This window comes from Rhinoderma darwinii, chromosome 4 (assembly GCF_050947455.1).
Source record: "Rhinoderma darwinii isolate aRhiDar2 chromosome 4, aRhiDar2.hap1, whole genome shotgun sequence".
NCBI classification, from domain to species: domain Eukaryota; kingdom Metazoa; phylum Chordata; class Amphibia; order Anura; family Rhinodermatidae; genus Rhinoderma; species Rhinoderma darwinii.
Window position 1 is genome coordinate 401,167,220 of NC_134690.1, and position 18,993 is coordinate 401,186,212.

The following is an 18,993-nucleotide window of genomic DNA, read 5'->3' on the forward strand; positions in this document are numbered from 1 at the left end:
TGTGCAACCTGTGAAGCTGCACAGGGACCCTGCAGGAAAGGGGCCCCGCTGCAACCTTAGAAGAAAAGTAATTGCGCCCCCCATACGGTCTATATGACCACGAACATAGATCACAAATACCGCTGGATTGGCTGATCAGTCAGGGATTTTCTTGCCTGCCATGAAGCAGCTGATCTTAGATGAGAATCCCGCTCCCAAGCGGCCTGTGTACTACCTCTGCTGTCAGTGTCATCTCCGGGTGCAGATAAAACGGATCCACCTAGAGAACAGACTGTTCAGCTCACAGGGGATTTTATGGACTGGATACAAACCCTCAGCTGTGAGTAGTATGAGGTCAGTACTTCAGCCTCTAAATGCAAACAATGTTCACATTCACTGACAACAAGCAGAGATCATGAAAACAGTGATGATTTTACATACTACTAATAACGGTCTATCCCGAACTATCAGAATGATGGACTCTCTCATGCAGGTTAAGGGTCTGTTCACACTGAGTTTTTTTGCAGGCGGAAAATCAGATTTTGACCTGCGTGAACTCTTTACCGCTGCGGTCATTAAGCGCCGCGGGCAAAAAATGCTGCGAAAAACCCCTTTCTCTGCCTCCCATTGATGTCAATAGGAGGTCAGAGACGGAAATGTCTGATGAAAGGGCATGACGCTTCTTTTTCTCGTGAGCGTTTTCTTCCACTCGCGGGAAAAAAACACCTCTGCCTCCCACTCTAATCAATGGGAGGAGATTTAGACGTTTTTTGGCGCGGTTTCTGCATCAAAACAGCACGAAAAAAACTCCGTGTGAATATACCCTGGGGCTCCGGCTACACGGCAACTTTGGTCACACAACAAAAAAGTTAGCGATTTGTCTGTGACTGCGGTTTTATGACTATTTAGGACGCAATGTGGTTGTGAGTCGCAGGTGACACTCTAATAAGGGACAGCTCAAGGAAATCATCACGTCTGTCCCTTCTATACGACCTCAGACAGGGCAGCATAAATATCCGACCGATCGCTTGTCAGAACGCGTCCACCATTATTACTTGCGAGGTCGGTGGCGACCAAAGTCGTCGTCGTGTAGCCAGAGCCTGAAGTCATTGCACCGCACGGAGCCTCACCATTGCTGTGAACCTGGAACGGCCGACCCCTGACCTCTCACGCCCCCGGGAGGATCCTCCTTTAATTTCAGACCGGTTCCCTGGACTATAAGGCGATGTTCACACGCTCACTAAAAAACGTCTGAAAATACAGGAGCTTTTTTTAGAGGGAATACCGCTCCTGATTGTCAGCCGTTTTTTTTAGCAACTCGCGGTTTTCGCTGCGTTTTTTACGGCCGTTTTTTTTAGCTGTTTTTCTATAGTCAATGAAAAACGGCTCCAAAAACAGCTCAGGAAGTGATATGCATTTCTTTTGCGCGGGCGTCTCTTTTTAAAAAAAAAAAACAGACGCATAAAAAAACGCCCCGTCGGAACAGAACGGCGTTTTTTCCCTTGGAATCAATGGGCAGATGTTTGGAGGCGGTCTTCTGCTTCCAATTTTTCGGCCCTAAAATATGCCGTGTGGACGTACCCCAATAAGTGCTGCAGCGCAGGGACCGCTCCGGTGAGAAAACGACAGATGGGGGATAATGGGACGCCGCCTGCACCGGTGACATCATCCTACAGGAGAGCGGGGAGATGAATCACTGTCCTGATATCGTATTACAGCATCAGTCCCCAGAGGAGCGCGGGCGCGATACTCTGCAGCCACAACAGCGTCCTCACAAGCCGAACCCGATCGATCAAAGCGCCGCTCTGACTCGTATATTGGGGGATTGTATTGTAAGAGATTGTCTGATACATTTCTATCAACCTGTATTGTTCCCTTTGGGCTGTAAACACACTGTGACGACACCTCTGCTATCTCGCCAGTGACAGTAACATGCGTTAGAGTTCCTGCTAACAATACGAGCCCCCGACAACCCCAACGGCCGCTCCTGTAGGGGTGGGTACTTCCCCAATATATCAGTAAGAGCGGATCTACAGATGGAGCCTCACTCCCCGGGTCTTCCTCTTCTGCCATCTTTGTTTTTGGGAAGGTCAATCATTACAACTCCCACAGGTCACGTCACCCAGCTTTCCTATAATCCTGACCAACAAATCAAAAACATAGCCCTTCCTGGCAGCAGGGTCCACACACAGCCCTTCCCGGCAGCAGGGTCCACACACAGCCCTTCCCGGCAGCAGGGTCCACACACAGCCCTTCCCGGCAGCAGGGTCCACACACACAGCCCTTCCCGGCAGCAGAGTCCACACACAGCCCTTCCCGGCAGCAGAGTCCACACACAGCCCTTCCCGGCAGCAGGGTCCACACACGGCCCTTCCTGGCAGCAGGGTCCACACACAGCCCTTCCTGGCAGCAGAGTCCACACATAGCCCTTCCCGGCAGCAGAGTCCACACACAGCCCTTCCCGGCAGCAGGGTCCACACACACAGCCCTTCCTGGCAGCAGAGTCCACACATAGCCCTTCCCGGCAGCAGAGTCCACACACAGCCCTTCCCGGCAGCAGGGTCCACACACAGCCCTTCCCGGCAGCAGGGTCCACACACACAGCCCTTCCTGGCAGCAGAGTCCACACATAGCCCTTCCCGGCAGCAGGGTCCACACACGGCCCTTCCTGGCAGCAGGGTCCACACACAGCCCTTCCCGGCAGCAGAGTCCACACATAGCCCTTCCCGGCAGCAGAGTCCACACACAGCCCTTCCCGGCAGCAGGGTCCACACACAGCCCTTCCCGGCAGCAGAGTCCACACACAGCCCTTCCCGGCAGCAGAGTCCACACACAGCCCTTCCCGGCAGCAGAGTCCACACACAGCCCTTCCCGGCAGCAGAGTCCACACACAGCCCTTCCCGGCAGCAGGGTCCACACACAGCCCTTCCCGGCAGCAGGGTCCACACACAGCCCTTCCCGGCAGCAGAGTCCACACACAGCCCTTCCCGGCAGCAGAGTCCACACACAGTCCTTCCTGGCAGCAGGGTCCACACATAGCCCTTCCTGGCAGCAGAGTCCACAGCATCTCATTTTCTGGAGGTCCCGGTGTTATTAGAGAGATAGATATATTATATATCAGGGACCTGCAGTGCTGGGCTTCCGTTAATCTGGCATTCCAATCAGTCACACACCAGATTATGAGATTTTCCGAACTGTCAGATGCCGGAGTAGCCATTATCTCTACATGATGTGATTTTACAATAGTGGCACATATATAATTATATAGATAATACGTATGATACAGACTGGTGTATACATGATATATGGGGACGCAGCATTACACGGTGATACGGTACAGTGTATACACAATAGTGACAGCTACATGCAGTGTCCGGCTGTCAGTGTGTACACACCGTACATTATATATATATATAACCCCTCCCGTGTATACACCGCGCGTTATATCCCGGGTGCCCCCGGTCAGTAGGCGTCCGCCCCCCCCTCACCCCTCAGTTACCGTCACACGATCACCCTCAGCGTCTCCATCCAGCGATCAGCGCTCCGAGCAGCAGCTCCGCCCCCTTACTACGTCACCGGGGAGGAGCCAGCGTCGTGACGTCACCGAGCGGCCTCTGTGTGTGAGGAGAACGGGCGGGAAAGATGAGTGAGGTGATGGTGAATACGCGCGGTGACGATCCATGGGAACACGTAGACCGACATTTCCCTCCAAACAGCAGAAACTTGTAATAGAAAAATAAGAACATTTCTGATATACTGACAGCTAAGGCTCTATTCATATTTACATCGCGGTTTAGGCCCCATTCACACAACCGTACCACGGTCCGCGGTTTTACAGACCCATTCCGTTCTATTGGTTGTGGGCACCTTTCCGTAGCGCTACGGATGGGTGTCCGTGCCGTGAATTATGGAGCGTGTCCGTTTTTTCGTGTTTTACGGGCCGTGCTCCTATACGTTGGAAAATGCGGGTGGCCGTGCCCACAATCGTGGGCTGTGATTACGGGCACGGTCGTGTGCATGGGGCCTTACAGAAATCACTGTGCCGTATTTGTCGTATGAGGCTCAGTCACTGATTCTGTCAAATTTGACAGGAAACATGGCGCCGTATGTGGACAGTGTGGGTCATCGTTGTCCGTCGTGCGACAGATACGGCTTCCGTTAAAAACAGACGCCATGATGTAGATGTGAACGGAGCCTAAGCGCCTGCTCACTTCAGCGTTCTAGCTCCGTTCAACCTTTCCGTCAGAGGGACCGATGAACGGCGACTATCGCTCCCGTTTGCATTATCAATGGTAACGCTTCCGTTTCAGTTTGTTCCGTAAAGTTTCCGTTTTTTTTTCATGGAAACAATAGCGTAGTCGGTAATGGGGCAAATTTTGGCGCACGTCTACGCCTGCTGGAAATCAAGTGTAGATTTCATGTCCATGCTGTCCGGTAAATCAGTGACCGCCCCGGTGCGAGCGGCAACAGACGGGGGATACGGGGACGCTGCCTGCAGCGGTGACATCATCCTACAGGGGAGCGGGAAGATTGATCACTAGACCGAGCCACCGGATAGGTCATCAGTATATAGTCGGTGGGGGTCCGACACCCGGACCCCGCACCGATCAGCTGCTTGGTCTGTCTCCGGGCACCGGGTGTTATGCAGGGTGTGCAGTATTCGGAGCCGGAAGCAGATGGCGCTGTACATTGCATGGCGGCCGGGCCGCAGACCTGAAACTGCTCCTGTAACTGCATTTTTTTGTTTTGGTAGATAAAACGCCCATGTGTCTCAATGGGAATTCATCAACCAAAACGAGAAAAAAAAACCGCGTCTCAGAAATGCTGCAATAACGCACAGTGTGAAGCCAGCCGTTTTCTCCATATCTGTTCGTGTATGTTCCTTCAATTATTACTATTTATTCATACAGCAGCATCGCACCCGTATCGCTTTACACAGCACGATATTGTAAAAATGACAACAGATCGTAGTTCAGATATATTTGGTAGGAGCCCGAATGAGCTTACAGTCTATAAGGCAAAGATACAAATGGTCGGGTAAAAGAGTAAGCAGCTTTAGACATGTTCTCCCATCCTGGTCGTTTAACCATACCTCCCAACCGTCCCGGATCCGGCGGGACAGTCCCGGTTTCTCACCGCCGTCCAGGGCGGTCTGTAAATGTCCCGCTGGGCGCTGCATTAGAACAGCTGATCGCTGCTGACTGCAGCAGGGATCTGAAGAAGGCAGGAGTCTTGCGGCGGTGTTCTCACTGGGATCGATGCTAGCCCGTGAGTGGACCAGTCCAGTCATCTGACCTCACAGGTCAGGTGACTGGACTGGTTCACTCCCGGGCCGGCATCGACACCAGTGAGTACGCGGCTGCAAGACTCCTGCCTTTTTCTGACGGTGAGTGATGGGGCTATTCACACGACCGATTTTTTGACGGCCTGGGAAACCTGGCTGTCAAAAAATGTGACATGCCCTCGCCCGGCTCCCATAGAAGTCTATGGGGCCGGGTAATACACGGCCATCACCAGATGTGTCCCGAGTGATGGCCATGTATTCCGTCGCTAGTGCTCTCCTCCTCCTCACAGTGCAGAGTTCATGTGAGGAGGAGGAGGGTCTTTTTTTGCTCCCTGTAGGAGTCGGAATCCCCAATCCCCGGCCGGGGATTGGGGATTCCGCTACAGGAGAAGTGAGTGACTACACTTTCCATATATGGACATTGAAGCCAGTGACTTCTGGAAGGGGGGGTGGGGATGTGTTCAACCTACAGGGGGCTGGGTGGCATTACCTACAGGGGGCTGTGGCATTATATACAGAGGGCTGTGTGTGGCAACAAATTTAAATGAAATTCATCCGATTTTAAAACGCACAGGGAAAAAAACGTGTCAAAAACGGCCCGGAACAGAATCAGAACGGATGCAAACCGCTGGGAAAAACGGCCGTTTTTATCGGCCGACACTCGGACCCTGTCGTGGATAAAGCCTACCTCTAACGCTCTCCGCTCTGGCGGCAATGTGGCACCTACAGGGGGGCTGTGTGTGGAGCTATGTACAGGGGGGCTGTGTGTGGAGCTATGTACAGGGGGGCTGTGTGTGGAGCTATCTACAGGGGGGCTGTGTGGAGCTATCTACAGGGGGGCTGTGTGTGGAGCTATGTACAGGGGGGCTGTGTGTGGAGCTATGTACAGGGGGGCTGTGTGTGGAGCTATGTACAGGGGGGCTGTGTGTGGAGCTATGTACAGGGGGGCTGTGTGTAGAGCTATATACAGGGGGGCTGTGTGTGGAGCTATGTACGGGGGGGCTGTGTGTGGAGCTATCTACAGGGGGGCTGTGTGTGGAGCTATCTACAGGGGGGCTGTGTGTGGAGCTATGTACAGGGGGGCTGTGTGTGGCGCTATGTACAGGGGGGCTGTGTGTGGCGCTATGTACAGGGGGGCTGTGTGTGGCGCTATGTACAGGGGGGCTGTGTGTGGCGCTATGTACAGGGGGGCTGTGTGTGGCGCTATGTACAGGGGGGCTGTGTGTGGCGCTATGTACAGGGGGGCTGTGTGTGGCGCTATGTACAGGGGGGCTGTGTGTGGCGCTATGTACAGGGGGGCTGTGTGTGGCGCTATGTACAGGGGGGCTGTGTGTGGCGCTATGTACAGGGGGGCTGTGTGTGGCGCTATGTACAGGGGGGCTGTGTGTGGCGCTATGTACAGGGGGGCTGTGTGTGGCGCTATGTACAGGGGGGCTGTGTGTGGCGCTATGTACAGGGGGGCTGTGTGTGGCGCTATGTACAGGGGGGCTGTGTGTGGCGCTATGTACAGGGGGGCTGTGTGTGGCGCTATGTACAGGGGGGCTGTGTGTGGAGCTATCTACAGGGGGCTGTGTGTGGCGCTATCTACAGGGGGGCTATGTGAGGAGCTATCTATAGGGGGCTGTGTGTGGAGCTATTTACAGGGGGCTGTGTGTGAAGCTATGTACAGGGGGGCTGTGTGTTTAGCTATCTACAGGGGGCTGTGTGTGGAGCAATCTACAGGGGGGCTCTGGTGGATGATTTTTCCATTGACCGGTAGCAGAGTTAGGGCCGATTCACACGAACTTGAATTGCGTCCGTGCAGGCCGCGTGGTTTTCACGCAGCTCGCATGGACAAATAGAAGTATATGGTGCAGTACAGACAGTCCGTGCTTTTTGCGCAGCGTTTGTCCGCTGCGTAAAAGGCGCGACATTTTCAATATCTCAGCGTTTTTCGCGCAGCACGCACCCATTGAAGTCAATGGGTGCGTGAAAACCACGCATGCCTCACGGAAGCACTTCCGTGCGAACTGCCTGTTTCGCGCAACAGCTGTCAAAAGGATGAATGTAAACAGAAAAGCATCCAAATGGCGTGTCATAATGATGGCGGCTGCGCGAAAACCACGCAGCCGCGCATCATATGCTGCTGCCACACGGAGCTCTCAAGTGGCTTTTGCGCAGGCAAAACGCCGCGTGTTTTGCGTGCGCAAAAACGCCACGTTCATCTGAATCAGCCCTTACACAACTGGAAAAAAAAAATCCCCATCATGTAACTCTGCTACCTGTCAATTGAAAAGTCATTCACCACAGGGTCTCCCTCTTGGCTTTCATTGTTCTCAGCCTTTTGGTTTGTCCTGCAGCTGCTGCCGCCGTGATGAGCAAATGTTATACCCAAGATAGGAAAAGTAACACAAAGACGATATAACCGGATCCATAATATCTGTGATATCCAGACAGTCCAGAGATCCGCAGTGAGAACGTGCGAGTTATTTGCAGAAGGATCTGGCCGTGATTTGATGTGTTTATGCGGGATATTGGGCGTGATTAGGGGGCGTGGCTTAAAAATGGCCCTTTTTTCCGAATTCAAAAGTTGGGAGGTATGGTTTAACCCTTGTAATGCAACAATGAATAGCGAGGCATCACAAGGGCGGTCTCTAACAAAGGCTTCGAGGATTATCACGTGAGATCCCCTGTTAGAGCATAACTGATGTATGTCCTAAGGCTGGATTCACACGAGCATGTTCGGTCCGTAAAGGACGGAACGTATTTCGGCCGCAAGTCCCAGACCGAACACACTGCAGGGAGCCGGGCTCCTAGCATCATAGTTATGTACGACGCTAGGAGTCCCTGCCTCTCCGTGGGACAACTGTCCCGTACTGTAATCATGTTTTCAGTACGGGACAGTAGTTCCACAGAGAGGCAGGGACTCCTAGCGTCGTACATAACTATGATGCTAGGAGCCCGGCTCCCTGCAGTGTGTTCGGTCCGGGACTTGTGGCCGAAATACGCTCCGCCCTTTACGGACCGAACATGCTCGTGTGAATCCATCCTAACAGCTCCCTGTGCGTTTGGCATGTACTCGCATATGACCGCTTATTCTGAAAAGTCACCTGAAACGACAGGTAGCTAGTGAAAATACCAGACACAAAAATACTTGAATTTAATTTTTTTGCATATTCTACTTAAAAAAAAATGAATACAAATTACTTGCTAAATGTTTTTTTTTTTACAAAAATTATACGGAAAAAACCTTACAGAACAACGTTACCAAAAAAAGGTTATGGCTCTCAGAATGGCGTGAGGCAAAAACGAAAAAATACTCTGTGACCTCAAGGCCAAAATTTGCCGTGTCCTTAAGGGGTTAATAGCTACTTCTATGATCCGCTGACTCAGCACACTGTCCCTGGAAATTATTTTGTTTGTTCTATCACTCCTGTGACAGAGCTCTACAAGCAGAGGGTCATATATTCCGTTTATGATGTTCCACAGTCGTATTCTCAGTCTACAATTATAGTTTGCTATAGGCATTAGGCCTAATGTACACGACCGCAGTGATTTTGTGGTCCGGAAAACCATGGATTCGTTACGTTCCATTTGTCCGCAAAAAAACCTTCTGTAGTGCATCCGCGTGCCATCATTATACTTGTATCCGCAAATAAAAAATGGTGCCGCAAATACGAACCGTAAAATTACATGTCCTAAATTTTTGCGGGCAGGATTCAGGGCCCCCGCACGGATCCGTTAAAATCACGGTCGTGCTCATGGGGCCATAGAAATGAATGGGTCCGTGTGCTAGCCACAAAATTGTGAATAGCACACGGACAAAAAACCGCGGTCGTGTGCATTAGGCCTTAGACTTTTGTCGGTGGATACTGCAGATTTCCAGTCTGATGTCTATGGTGAAAGCCCTACTGTCTCCAGACATCTCCCATTCGGTTAAACAAGGCTCGGGCAGGTTGGATTTTTACCTGGCTGATTCTTTGTTTCCTCTGAAATAAGAAGTGTCAGAAAGAACACTCCTATAGTCTTCTTGTGAATGTCCAATCATCCAGGATCACTCCCAGGTGAATCCGAAAATCCAACATGTTCCAAAGAGTCACAGCTGTTTGACGAGCATAGCAGCCCTTTATTCCTAGCAATTAGCCCACCGACCCACGCTGATACCACCAGCTGACATGTCTGTCACGTCAGAGAGTAGAATTTTGCACAATTTTGCAAGTGGCTCCAAAGGCGGAGCTGCAACGTAAATAACGATTCCACCTTTGAAAGGTAAGCTGTACTGTAAATTGTAACATCCGCGGTCGCAGATCGCAGACTCCTATCATCCTGCAGACGTCTTCATCCCCAGAGATGCCAGCACATGCGGCCGTCCTGTCCTGCAGTGACCACTAGGGTGCGCGCTCTAGCTCATTCTCTGCCTTAATGGGTCAGAGCACACACATGTTTTAGATTGATTGCTCCCAGATCAGCCTGGGCTATAAGAAGGGCCCTGCCCCTTCACTCATTGCCTGAGCGTTGTTGTGTTTACCCGTGTCAGTCTTTGCAAATGGTTGCTTAGTGTTTTCCAGTTCCCAGTGTTCCCGTTCCTGCTACCTGTATCCCGTGCTACCTTGTTTCTGTGCCGTTGAGAGTTGGAGTCATGTCGTATACTACGCCTGCTGTATTTCACCGCGCTTGGTGTCTGCTGCCAAGGTCCCATCCAAGCCTGCCATCGCTACTGTCTGTATTGCCACATGTACCCTTATTCGAACTATTGACTTTGCCTTGGTATCCTGTTTGGCCGGCTGATATCCCGGTACGGCCCAGTGGGTCCACACACCCATCGTGACATAAATAATTTACATGCAGGTATTGGAGGTTTGCTCTTCATCATATTAAACATGATTTACTTAAAGGGGTTTTCCAAACGGTTTTTTTTTTAAATCAATGCAATGTTCCTCTATTAATATATTAGTGCACTCTGACTAGCTTTTTCTTGATAATAAATGGTTTTAGTAACATAACTCCCTATTGTTTACCTTGAGAGGTTTGTTTTGCTCAGTAAGTTCATTCCTCTTCTCTTCCTGTGTTTCTCCTCCCTGCATGCACTGCTCTAGTCCCAGCATGCAATGTGCATGCAGCAGTGCACTTGCTCCGCCTACTACACCCAGCTCTACTAACTTCTGCAATCTCAGTCTTCATTTTGGTGCTCTCATTCTATTACTGATAGCACAAGCTGAAATCACTGGATATCTGCGTTTTTAACCTCTTAACGCCGAAGGGCGGATATATCAGTCCTCTGCAGCTGCTAGTTCGCGCAGGAGGAGGGATATATCCGTCCTGTGATGGCGCGGGTACTGCCAGTGTACCCACACGATCAGCGGCAGGAGCACGGCTGTTATACACAGCCTGGCTCCTGCTGCAACTGCCGGAATCGAAGCGCGCTCCGATTCCGGTAGTTTAACCCATTAAATGGCGCTGTCAATAGTGACAGCGGCATCTAATGTGTTTGACAGAGGGAGGGAGCTCCCTCTGTTTTATACTGACAGGCAATAATGCTTTGGTATACGAAGTATACCAAAGCATTATATATGCGATCGGCACATCGCATAGTGAAGTCCCATGGTGGGACTAAAAAAAAAATGTCAATCCGTTAAATAAAGTTGGTGAAAAAACAAAAAAAAAATGACAGTGAAAATCAAATAAAACTATTTTTTTTGCCCAAAAAGTGTTTTTTTTAAAGTAAAAGTGTCAAAACAAATCACACATACACATATATGGTATCCCCGCGATCGTAACCACTTGAACAATAAAATTAACACATTAATTAAACCGCTGGATGAACGGCGTCCAAAAAAACAACGGCAAAATTCGCTCTTTTCTCCCATTCCCACCATAAAAAATTAAATTAAAATTAATCTAAGTCCTATGTACCCCAAAATAGTACTAATGAAAACTACACATTGTCCCGCAAAAATCAAGCCCACATACGGCCACATAGACGGAAAAATAAAACCGTTACGGCTCTTGGAACGCGGCGATGCAAAAACAAGTAATTTTTTTCTAAAAGGGTTTTTATTGTGCAAACGTAGGAAAACATATAAAACCTTTACAGTTTTTGTATCCCCGTAACCGTGCCGAGCCATAGAATAAAGTTAACATGTTATTTACGCTGCATAGTAAACGGCGTAAATTTATAACGTGAAAATCAATGCTGGAATAGCTGCTTATTTTCAATTCTCTCCTAAAATAAAGTTAATAAAAGTTAATCGATATATTATAAGCATCTAAAAATGGTGGAATTACAAAATAAAACTCGTCCCGCAAAAAACAAGCCCTTATACGGCTATGTCAACGGAATAAAAAAAAAGTTACGACTCTTGGAATGTGACCGTGAAAAAACAAAAAATAATCCTTGGTCATTAACGTGCAAAATGGCCCGGTCATTAAGGGGTTAAACGGTTTGAAGAGGTCTTCTGGTACCAAAACAGTGGAAACCCCCAAAAGGTGCCCCCATTTTGGAAACTAGACCCCTTGAGGAATTCATTGTAGTTTTCTTGGGGTGCATGCGGCTTTTTGATCAGTTTTTATTCTATTTTTAAGTGGCGTGGTGACTAAAAAAACAGCAATTCTACTATTGTTTTTTTATTCTATTTTTGTTACAGCGTCACCGTGCGCTATAAATGACATATTCACTTTATTCTGCGGGGCGATACGATTAGGGCTCATTTACACGAGCGTGTTATACATCCGTGCGTCGCAGGGACCTATGTTAGTCTATGGGGCCGTGCAGACAGGTGCGTGATTTTCACGCAGCGTATGTCCGCTGCGTGAAACGCACGACGTCCTATATTTGTGCGCTGTTCGCACATCACGCACCCATTGAAGTCAATGGGTGGGTGACAACCACGCATGTCGCATGGAAGCAATTCCGTGGGACGCGCGTGATTCGCGCAACAGCACTGTAAAGGATGAATGAAAACAGAAAAGCACCACGTGCTTTTCTGTTTACAAACATCCAAACGGAGTGTCATAATGATGGCGGCTGCGCGAAAACCAGGCAGCCGCGCATCATAAAGGGCTGACACGCGGAGCTGTTAATTGCCTTTTGCGCACGCAAAACGCCGCGCTTTTTGCTTGCACAAAATGCACACGCTCGTGTAAACTCGGCCTTACGGTGACACCAGATGTTTATAGTTCTTTTGTCTTATGGCGTTTGCACAATAAAATAAGTTTTGTAAAAAATCATTCACTTTTTGTGTTACCTTATTCTAAGAGCAAGAACTTTATTATTTTTCCATCAATAAAGCCGTGCGAGGACTTATTTTTTGCGTAACGAACTGTAGTTTCGATCAGGACCATTTTTCGGTACATGCGACTTTTTGATCTATTTTTAATAAATTTTTTGGGAGGTGAAGTGACCAAACAATTGTGATTTTGGTACGGTTTATTATTATTTTCTTTTCCGGCGTTCACCGTGCGGGATAAATAACAAAATAATTTTGTAGTTCAGGCCGTTACGGACGCGGCGATACCAATTATGTATATTTTATTTATTTATATATTTTTATTAATAAAAAAGGACTGATAAGGGAAAAAAAGGGGATTTTTTTAAACTTTTATTTTCTTATTTTTACACATCTTTTTTTTTTACTTTATTACTTTGTCCCACTAGGGGACTTGAGGGCAGGAGGCCCTGATCGCTATTCTAATACTCTGCACTACATGCGTAGTGCAGTGTATTAGAACTGTCAGCTATTCACTGACAGCAAGCATAGTGGGTCCTGACTTTGTCAGGACCCATTAGGCTTCCGTCGATGGCATAGCCGGACGCCATTGTTTGGTGTCCGGTTGCCATAGTAACCATCGCCGGCCGCTATCGTGTAGCAGGCCGGCGATGGTAACTTAACCCCTAAAAAGCCGCGATCTCTATTGAACGCGGCTTTTAAGGGGTTAGACAGCGGGGACACAGCGATCGGTCCCCGCTGTAGGAGCTGCGGCAGCAGCTGTCACAGCTCCTGCACCTGTCGGGAAGACGGCCGAAACGGCCGTTATTCCCGCAACTTCGTATTCCGTCGGTAATTTATAAGGGGTTATAATTTCACAGAGCATGCGCGGTGGAGTGTGTTAACCACGCATGCTCTGAGATAAAGAAGCACGTGGTACGGTTACGTCATTTGTGACGTAACCGTACAGTGTGAAAGCCGGAAACCGGAAGCAAGGCAGAAGACTAAATGGACGGGTCTGCACAGGAAGTGCAGATTTTGCTTCACTAAGGGGGCGGTGACGGAGGAGGATATACGACGCTACAGCCATCTGATGAAACGTAAGTACATTGTAAAGTTATATCATTTTCATTGTTTTATTTAAATAAATGTAATTTTTTAGTTCCGGAATACCCCTTTAAGATGCATCTTCTCTTTTTTCTGGCTCTGTGCAAAGATGACACTGAAAGTTTTATTAGGAATAAATCCATTTTTCTTTGACATTCAGAATCAGTCAATTTCTTACCTTAAAACTGTCCCCAGTAGAAAACTTGGTGACAGACATTGGAATAATGTAATTGTTATGTTGTTTCTTCCAATGAAAGATAGTTGCTCACCGGATAAAGTATGTTTAATCCAGTAAGCTCCAAATCCTATTTGCACTTGACATCTGTCAATGGAGAAAAGAGGAGAAACACCGAGAGACGTCTATCTATATCCAACAGAGCTGTTATGCTGGTCTGCAGCTGCTGAGAATCATATTGCATTACTATATGTTCTCTGTTTGGAAACCAGCACAAAGAAGACTTTTCATCATTGACCCCAGAGACAATGGAGCATCATCTTGGAGCATCAGATACCTGGAACAAGCCAAAATGTAAGGACTATTTACTTATTTGCTAAACTTATACATACAGAATCAAGGGATGGGTTGTACGCCTTCTCATAGTGGGATCGTGCAAAGTATTGCAAGAAATGCAGCTAAACCTTTAAAGAAAAACAAAGCCCTTCTTCCTCCCGACCTTGAAAATAATGTTCTTGCAGTCTCTCTGTCGGACAATAAAAATGAACATATCAAGCAGAAAGAGGGTTTACAAAAAGAAAACCACCAGAAGAGCCAGTTGGAAAAAAATGTTTCCGATAGCCTTGTTGGACTTTCTCACAATGGATCTTTGTCTGACAATCAAGGGAAGTATGAAAAACTTGCCACTGCTGATGAAGGAATGGTTAATTTAACATACCAAAAGAGGAGAACTATAAGAAAACATAGTTCAACCGGCTCAGAGCAAGAGATGCCGGGAACATTGCAACTAGATGGAAATTCACGAAGGAATAGAAAGTCAAAAAGCCAAAGGCTTGGTAAACATAGTCGACGTGCAAAAACAAACCAAGCGGTTTTTCTTGACATAGAAAAAAAGGTTGATTTCCCCGAAGAGCTTGTTAAGGCTCACCAGGATGCATATACATTCCTGAACCCTAATCTTTCAAAATATGAAGCTGTAATTTCTATGGCAAACCAAGCAACCCAGACTCATCTCATCATGCAGCAAATGATGAGCTTTATGGCCCTGAGATTTGATCATATCAATCAATGCTTGGAAGAAATTGCAGAAGATGGAGAAAAACTTTTAAAAGCTGTAGGGAGCAACCTGACTTGGCCTTTTGGAAAGGGAAACCCTGCTGAACAACCAGATCTACTGCAACAGTTGCTGCAGTATACAATTAATAAAATGGAAACCTTAAATGGCACGGTATCTTCTTTGACCACCAATGCCTTGCAGGATACCTGTGGTTTCTTGCAGTCAACTGTTGACAAGTTTCAGGAAAAGCTGAAACAGAAGGAACAGTGCGATGAACGACTCTTAAGGATGATTAAATCTTTGGAGGGTTCTGCAGCAGGATCTACACAGCAACATCCAAATGATACAACTCTTTATTCAGAAGATAGTGGAATTGGGGGTGATTCTGAATCTATGAGAGGATATCGATCTCCTGATAAGATGGGAAGAATGTCAAGTATTGACTCAACGGGTCAAGCGAGTTCGGCAACAGGTGAAGTTGCACCACCACAAATGTCAACCAATAAAGTCAAGACGTCTGACCTTAATCTAAATCTGAAGAGCACATCTGCCCAAAAAGAAAACACTAATCACTCATCTGGGGCACAAAAAAGCGATTCAAGTGTTTCTGAAAAAACTAGTATATCAAGCAGCCCTTCAATGAGCTCACTGGGGACCACTGCCACTGTAGGAGAAGATGGTACTCTTGATCCAGAATCAGAAGAATCAACTAGCAGCGATGAGAGTTGTGATGAAAGTGAAGATAATAAAAGTTTAGCAAGCCAGATTACCTTAACACAAAGACCTCTAACCTCGCCAGCAGGCATGGGTCCTTATAAATATCCATCCAAATGGTTGGAGAACCCAGAAAATGAGGAGATGACGTTGAAAATGAAAGAAGCCATCAGCGAAAAGATCAAGTTTGTTCCAGGTAAATCAAGTAGTAATGTGTGGACTAGAGAAGAGGTTAATACAGATATGGTGAGGCCTAATAGCGCAGATGGAAGCAACAGAAGAACCTCTAACCAAAGAAGGTCCCGATCTGCAGAATCACTCAGAAGTCAAGCTGAGGATCCTACTCTGTTAGAACTTCAAAGGACGCAGAAAGAACTCAGCAAAAAGCTGGAACTACTATACTCATCAACGAAAGACACAACACAAAATCCAAATATTAAGTCTTTTTCACACGCTGGTTGTATAATCCCTAATAATTCATCTACCAACAAACTAAAGGCCTGTCTTGCTAAAAGTTTCAATATCTTACCCAGTCAGGAAGGAGTTGCCAGAAGAAAGATTGATACGAATGTAGCAAGGGACTCAAACAGCAAACCAAAAACTAAGGTATTGGATACATCATTAAATCCACACGATGCCAAGGCAGAAGAAAAGTTTCTCGTGGAAGAAAGAAAGCTGGAAAGCATAAATGCATCTCCACGGCAGTCTGTTCAGAAACTTATCCAAACATTTAGCCCAGTTGGTGACCCCATAAAAAACAGAAATATGAGAACTCTAGGACCCCTTAGATGTGTTCAAAAATTTGGAATTCCTGTCCTTCCACCCACAATTTCATTTTTTAAAGGATTACATCCTTTAGATATCAAAAGTCATGTATTTTCAACAGGAGAAGAGACTACTACTGATACAAATGCATATGTGTCTACAAGCACACTTACTACTGACTCATTCATATCTTCAAAACCTTATGATGCTGCCAGAGCTGAACACACTGAATCTGGAACTGAAGACTACGAGAACCTGCCACCTCCTCCCCTTGAAATACTTATGGATGATTCCTTCAACTTGCTCTCAGATAATGAACATGAGAAATACACTAGTTTCACTTGCACAATGAAGCCACCCGTGTCTCAAAAAATGAAGAACTCAGTAAATATAAAAAATGTGTTACCAAGTAAAAATATTACTGATCTATACATGTTCAAAGATAGGGCATGTAGGAAAGAAGATCTAGTCAATAATGGACTTACAAAATACTCTTTACAATCTGATCAACTTTCTAACAATAAAGAATTATGTATGGACCTTCAGAAAAAGCATGAAATAGAACAAGCTGCTAACTTGTATAAACAGTCACATAAAATAATCCATTTACAGAATCCAGGTGACGGTGAGGTGATGAGCCCTGACAAAGATAACAACAAGCCATGTTATGTTGCATCCATGGTGAAACCAAAACTATATTCTCCGACACTACAGAGAAATGAGATCTTAAGAAAACATTCTCCTACAAGAGTTGCAGCTTCATCACCGCCAACTGATAGAAAATTAACAAGTCCACCAACCATCAGGAATATTCAAAAAACGCACTACTCTGTACAACAACCCTCTTCAATGGTCCAGAAAACATCCAGCACAAGTACTCCAAGAGTGTCAAGTCCTCCTAATGGGAAAATGCTTGCTAGCCCCCCAACCCAACGAAAACTGCCTAGCCCCCCGTCCCAACGAAAGTTATCAAGTCCTCCTCAAGTAGGAAGACAACAGAGTCCACCAAGCCAACGTAGGCTACCAAGTCCCCCTCAAATACGAAGACAACAAAGTCCTCCAAGCCAGCATAGGCAGTCAAGTTCCCCTCAAATGCAAAGACATCAGAGCCCACCAAGTCATCACAGACAGCCAAGTCCACCTCAAATCCAAAAACAGAGTCCACCAAGCCAATGTAGGCTACCAAGTCCCCCTCAAATACGAGGACAACAGAGTCCACCAAGCCAGCATAGGCAGTCAAGTCCCCCTCAATTACGAAAACAGCAGAGCCCACCAAGCCAACGTAGGCTTCCAAGTCCCCCTCAAATACGAAACAAGGGACTTGGTAGCCAACAAAGCCCACCAAGTCATCGGAGGTTACCAAGCCCTCCACAAACTTGTGAGCCTAGGCTGCCTTCTTATTCTACACCATCTCCTCCAGTTTCTCCATCCCATACAGGGTTAAGACGCAGTTCTGAGGATCAGCAACCTTCTTCAAAAATAATTGGAAACGCACAGTCAATATTTTGCCCATCATCTTCTTCCTTATTTGAAGCCAAGCCCCCATCACCTCCAGGCACAAGTAGGCCTGAAGCTGTTCTGAACGAAGTCCAGAGTCCTGTTCTGAGACACACTTTCTCTGTTCGTCAATATGATGACCAGCATAGAAGACTTGCAATGAGCGCAGCAAATCCTCAACCTTTTGTTCGGAGGTCTTATTCTGACCGGAGACCAAGGGTTCAGCTACTTATTCCAACATCCAAGTCTGCTAATGCCGTCAGTCAAATGGCTCTTCAGCAAACTAGGTAGGAAAAAAAGACTTAAAGATTATATTGTTTGTATAAATTTATAACAGGTGATTTCTGCCTATGACATCAAAGTGTGTTTCAACCTGACAGTTTTCCAACAAATAACTTATGTCATGTTAATTAGACGAATTTACCCCCTTGACTAGTGCGCTTTCCTACACTAGCCCCCTAATATTATACTTCAAAGGACCATTGTAATTATAGTTAAAATAGCAATACTGTATTGATAACAACAAGACGTGTCTTTTTTCAACCGTACAAACTATGTAAGGACAAGAGTCCTAGAATTGTCACATGCACATAACTAAACCGTAAAGAAAGTGTATTACTAAATTTTTTCGTTTTCTAGAAAGGTTAACTGCGACCTCTGGTTCTCCAGCTGTCCTGAAACTACATGTATTAGGCCCAGTTCACACAAAGTTTTTTGGCGCTGATTTTTGACGTGGATGCCGCATCCGAATTAGCGCCAAAAAAACTGCCGAAACCACATCCCATTGATTTTCAATGGGAGACAGAGGCGTTTTTCCCCCGGAGTGGCTTTTAGCTGTGGCATGCTTTTTTTTGCCACGGTTCCGTCTCTGACCTCCCATTGAAATCAATGGGAGGCAGAGGAAAAGTTTTTCGCTGCTTTTCTTGCTTGCGGTGCACAATAGCCGTGGGCGTGAAAAACCTCAAAAAACGCGGCAAGAAGATGCATGCAGGTCAAAATCTTCAGGAATTTTGAGGCAGATCTTTCTGTCTGCAAAAAAAAGTCTGTGTGAACAGGGCCATAGTATACCATGAAAGTTGAAAACTATTAGGGTATGTTCACACGGCCTATTTTCGGCCGTTTTTCAGGCCGTAAACGCCCGGAAAATCAGAAGCAGAACGCCGTTTTCCCATTGAAATCAATGGGCAAATGTTTGGAGGCGTTCTGTTCCGACGGAGCGTTTTTCGCGGCT

General features: G+C 47.0%; 2 protein-coding genes across 6 annotated transcripts in view; one reads left to right on the forward strand and one right to left on the reverse strand.

Annotated features, from left to right (window-relative positions):
- Window positions 1–10,321, reverse strand: part of CLIP4 (CAP-Gly domain containing linker protein family member 4) — an 86,582-nt gene extending 76,261 nt beyond the window's left edge. Inside the window, exon 1 of one of the 3 annotated variants that reach the window (XM_075863448.1) lies at window positions 10,261–10,321. The gene's annotated coding sequence lies outside the window, so the exon portion shown is untranslated. Of the gene's footprint in view, window positions 1–3,478; window positions 3,703–10,260 lie in introns of those variants that run through there. The other 2 variants (XM_075863447.1, XM_075863449.1) reach the window with 2 other exon arrangements.
- The window catches only part of PCARE (photoreceptor cilium actin regulator), a 32,794-nt gene continuing 17,288 nt past the window's right edge, over window positions 3,488–18,993 (forward strand). The window contains exon 1 of one of the 3 annotated variants that reach the window (XR_012883294.1): window positions 3,488–3,704. Coding sequence is in view for 1 of the 3 variants with exons in the window: in XM_075863446.1 (XP_075719561.1) it covers window positions 14,133–18,049 (3,917 nt within the window). In the remaining 2 variants the exon portion in view is untranslated. Of the gene's footprint in view, window positions 3,705–14,132; window positions 18,050–18,993 lie in introns of those variants that run through there. The other 2 variants (XR_012883295.1, XM_075863446.1) reach the window with 2 other exon arrangements.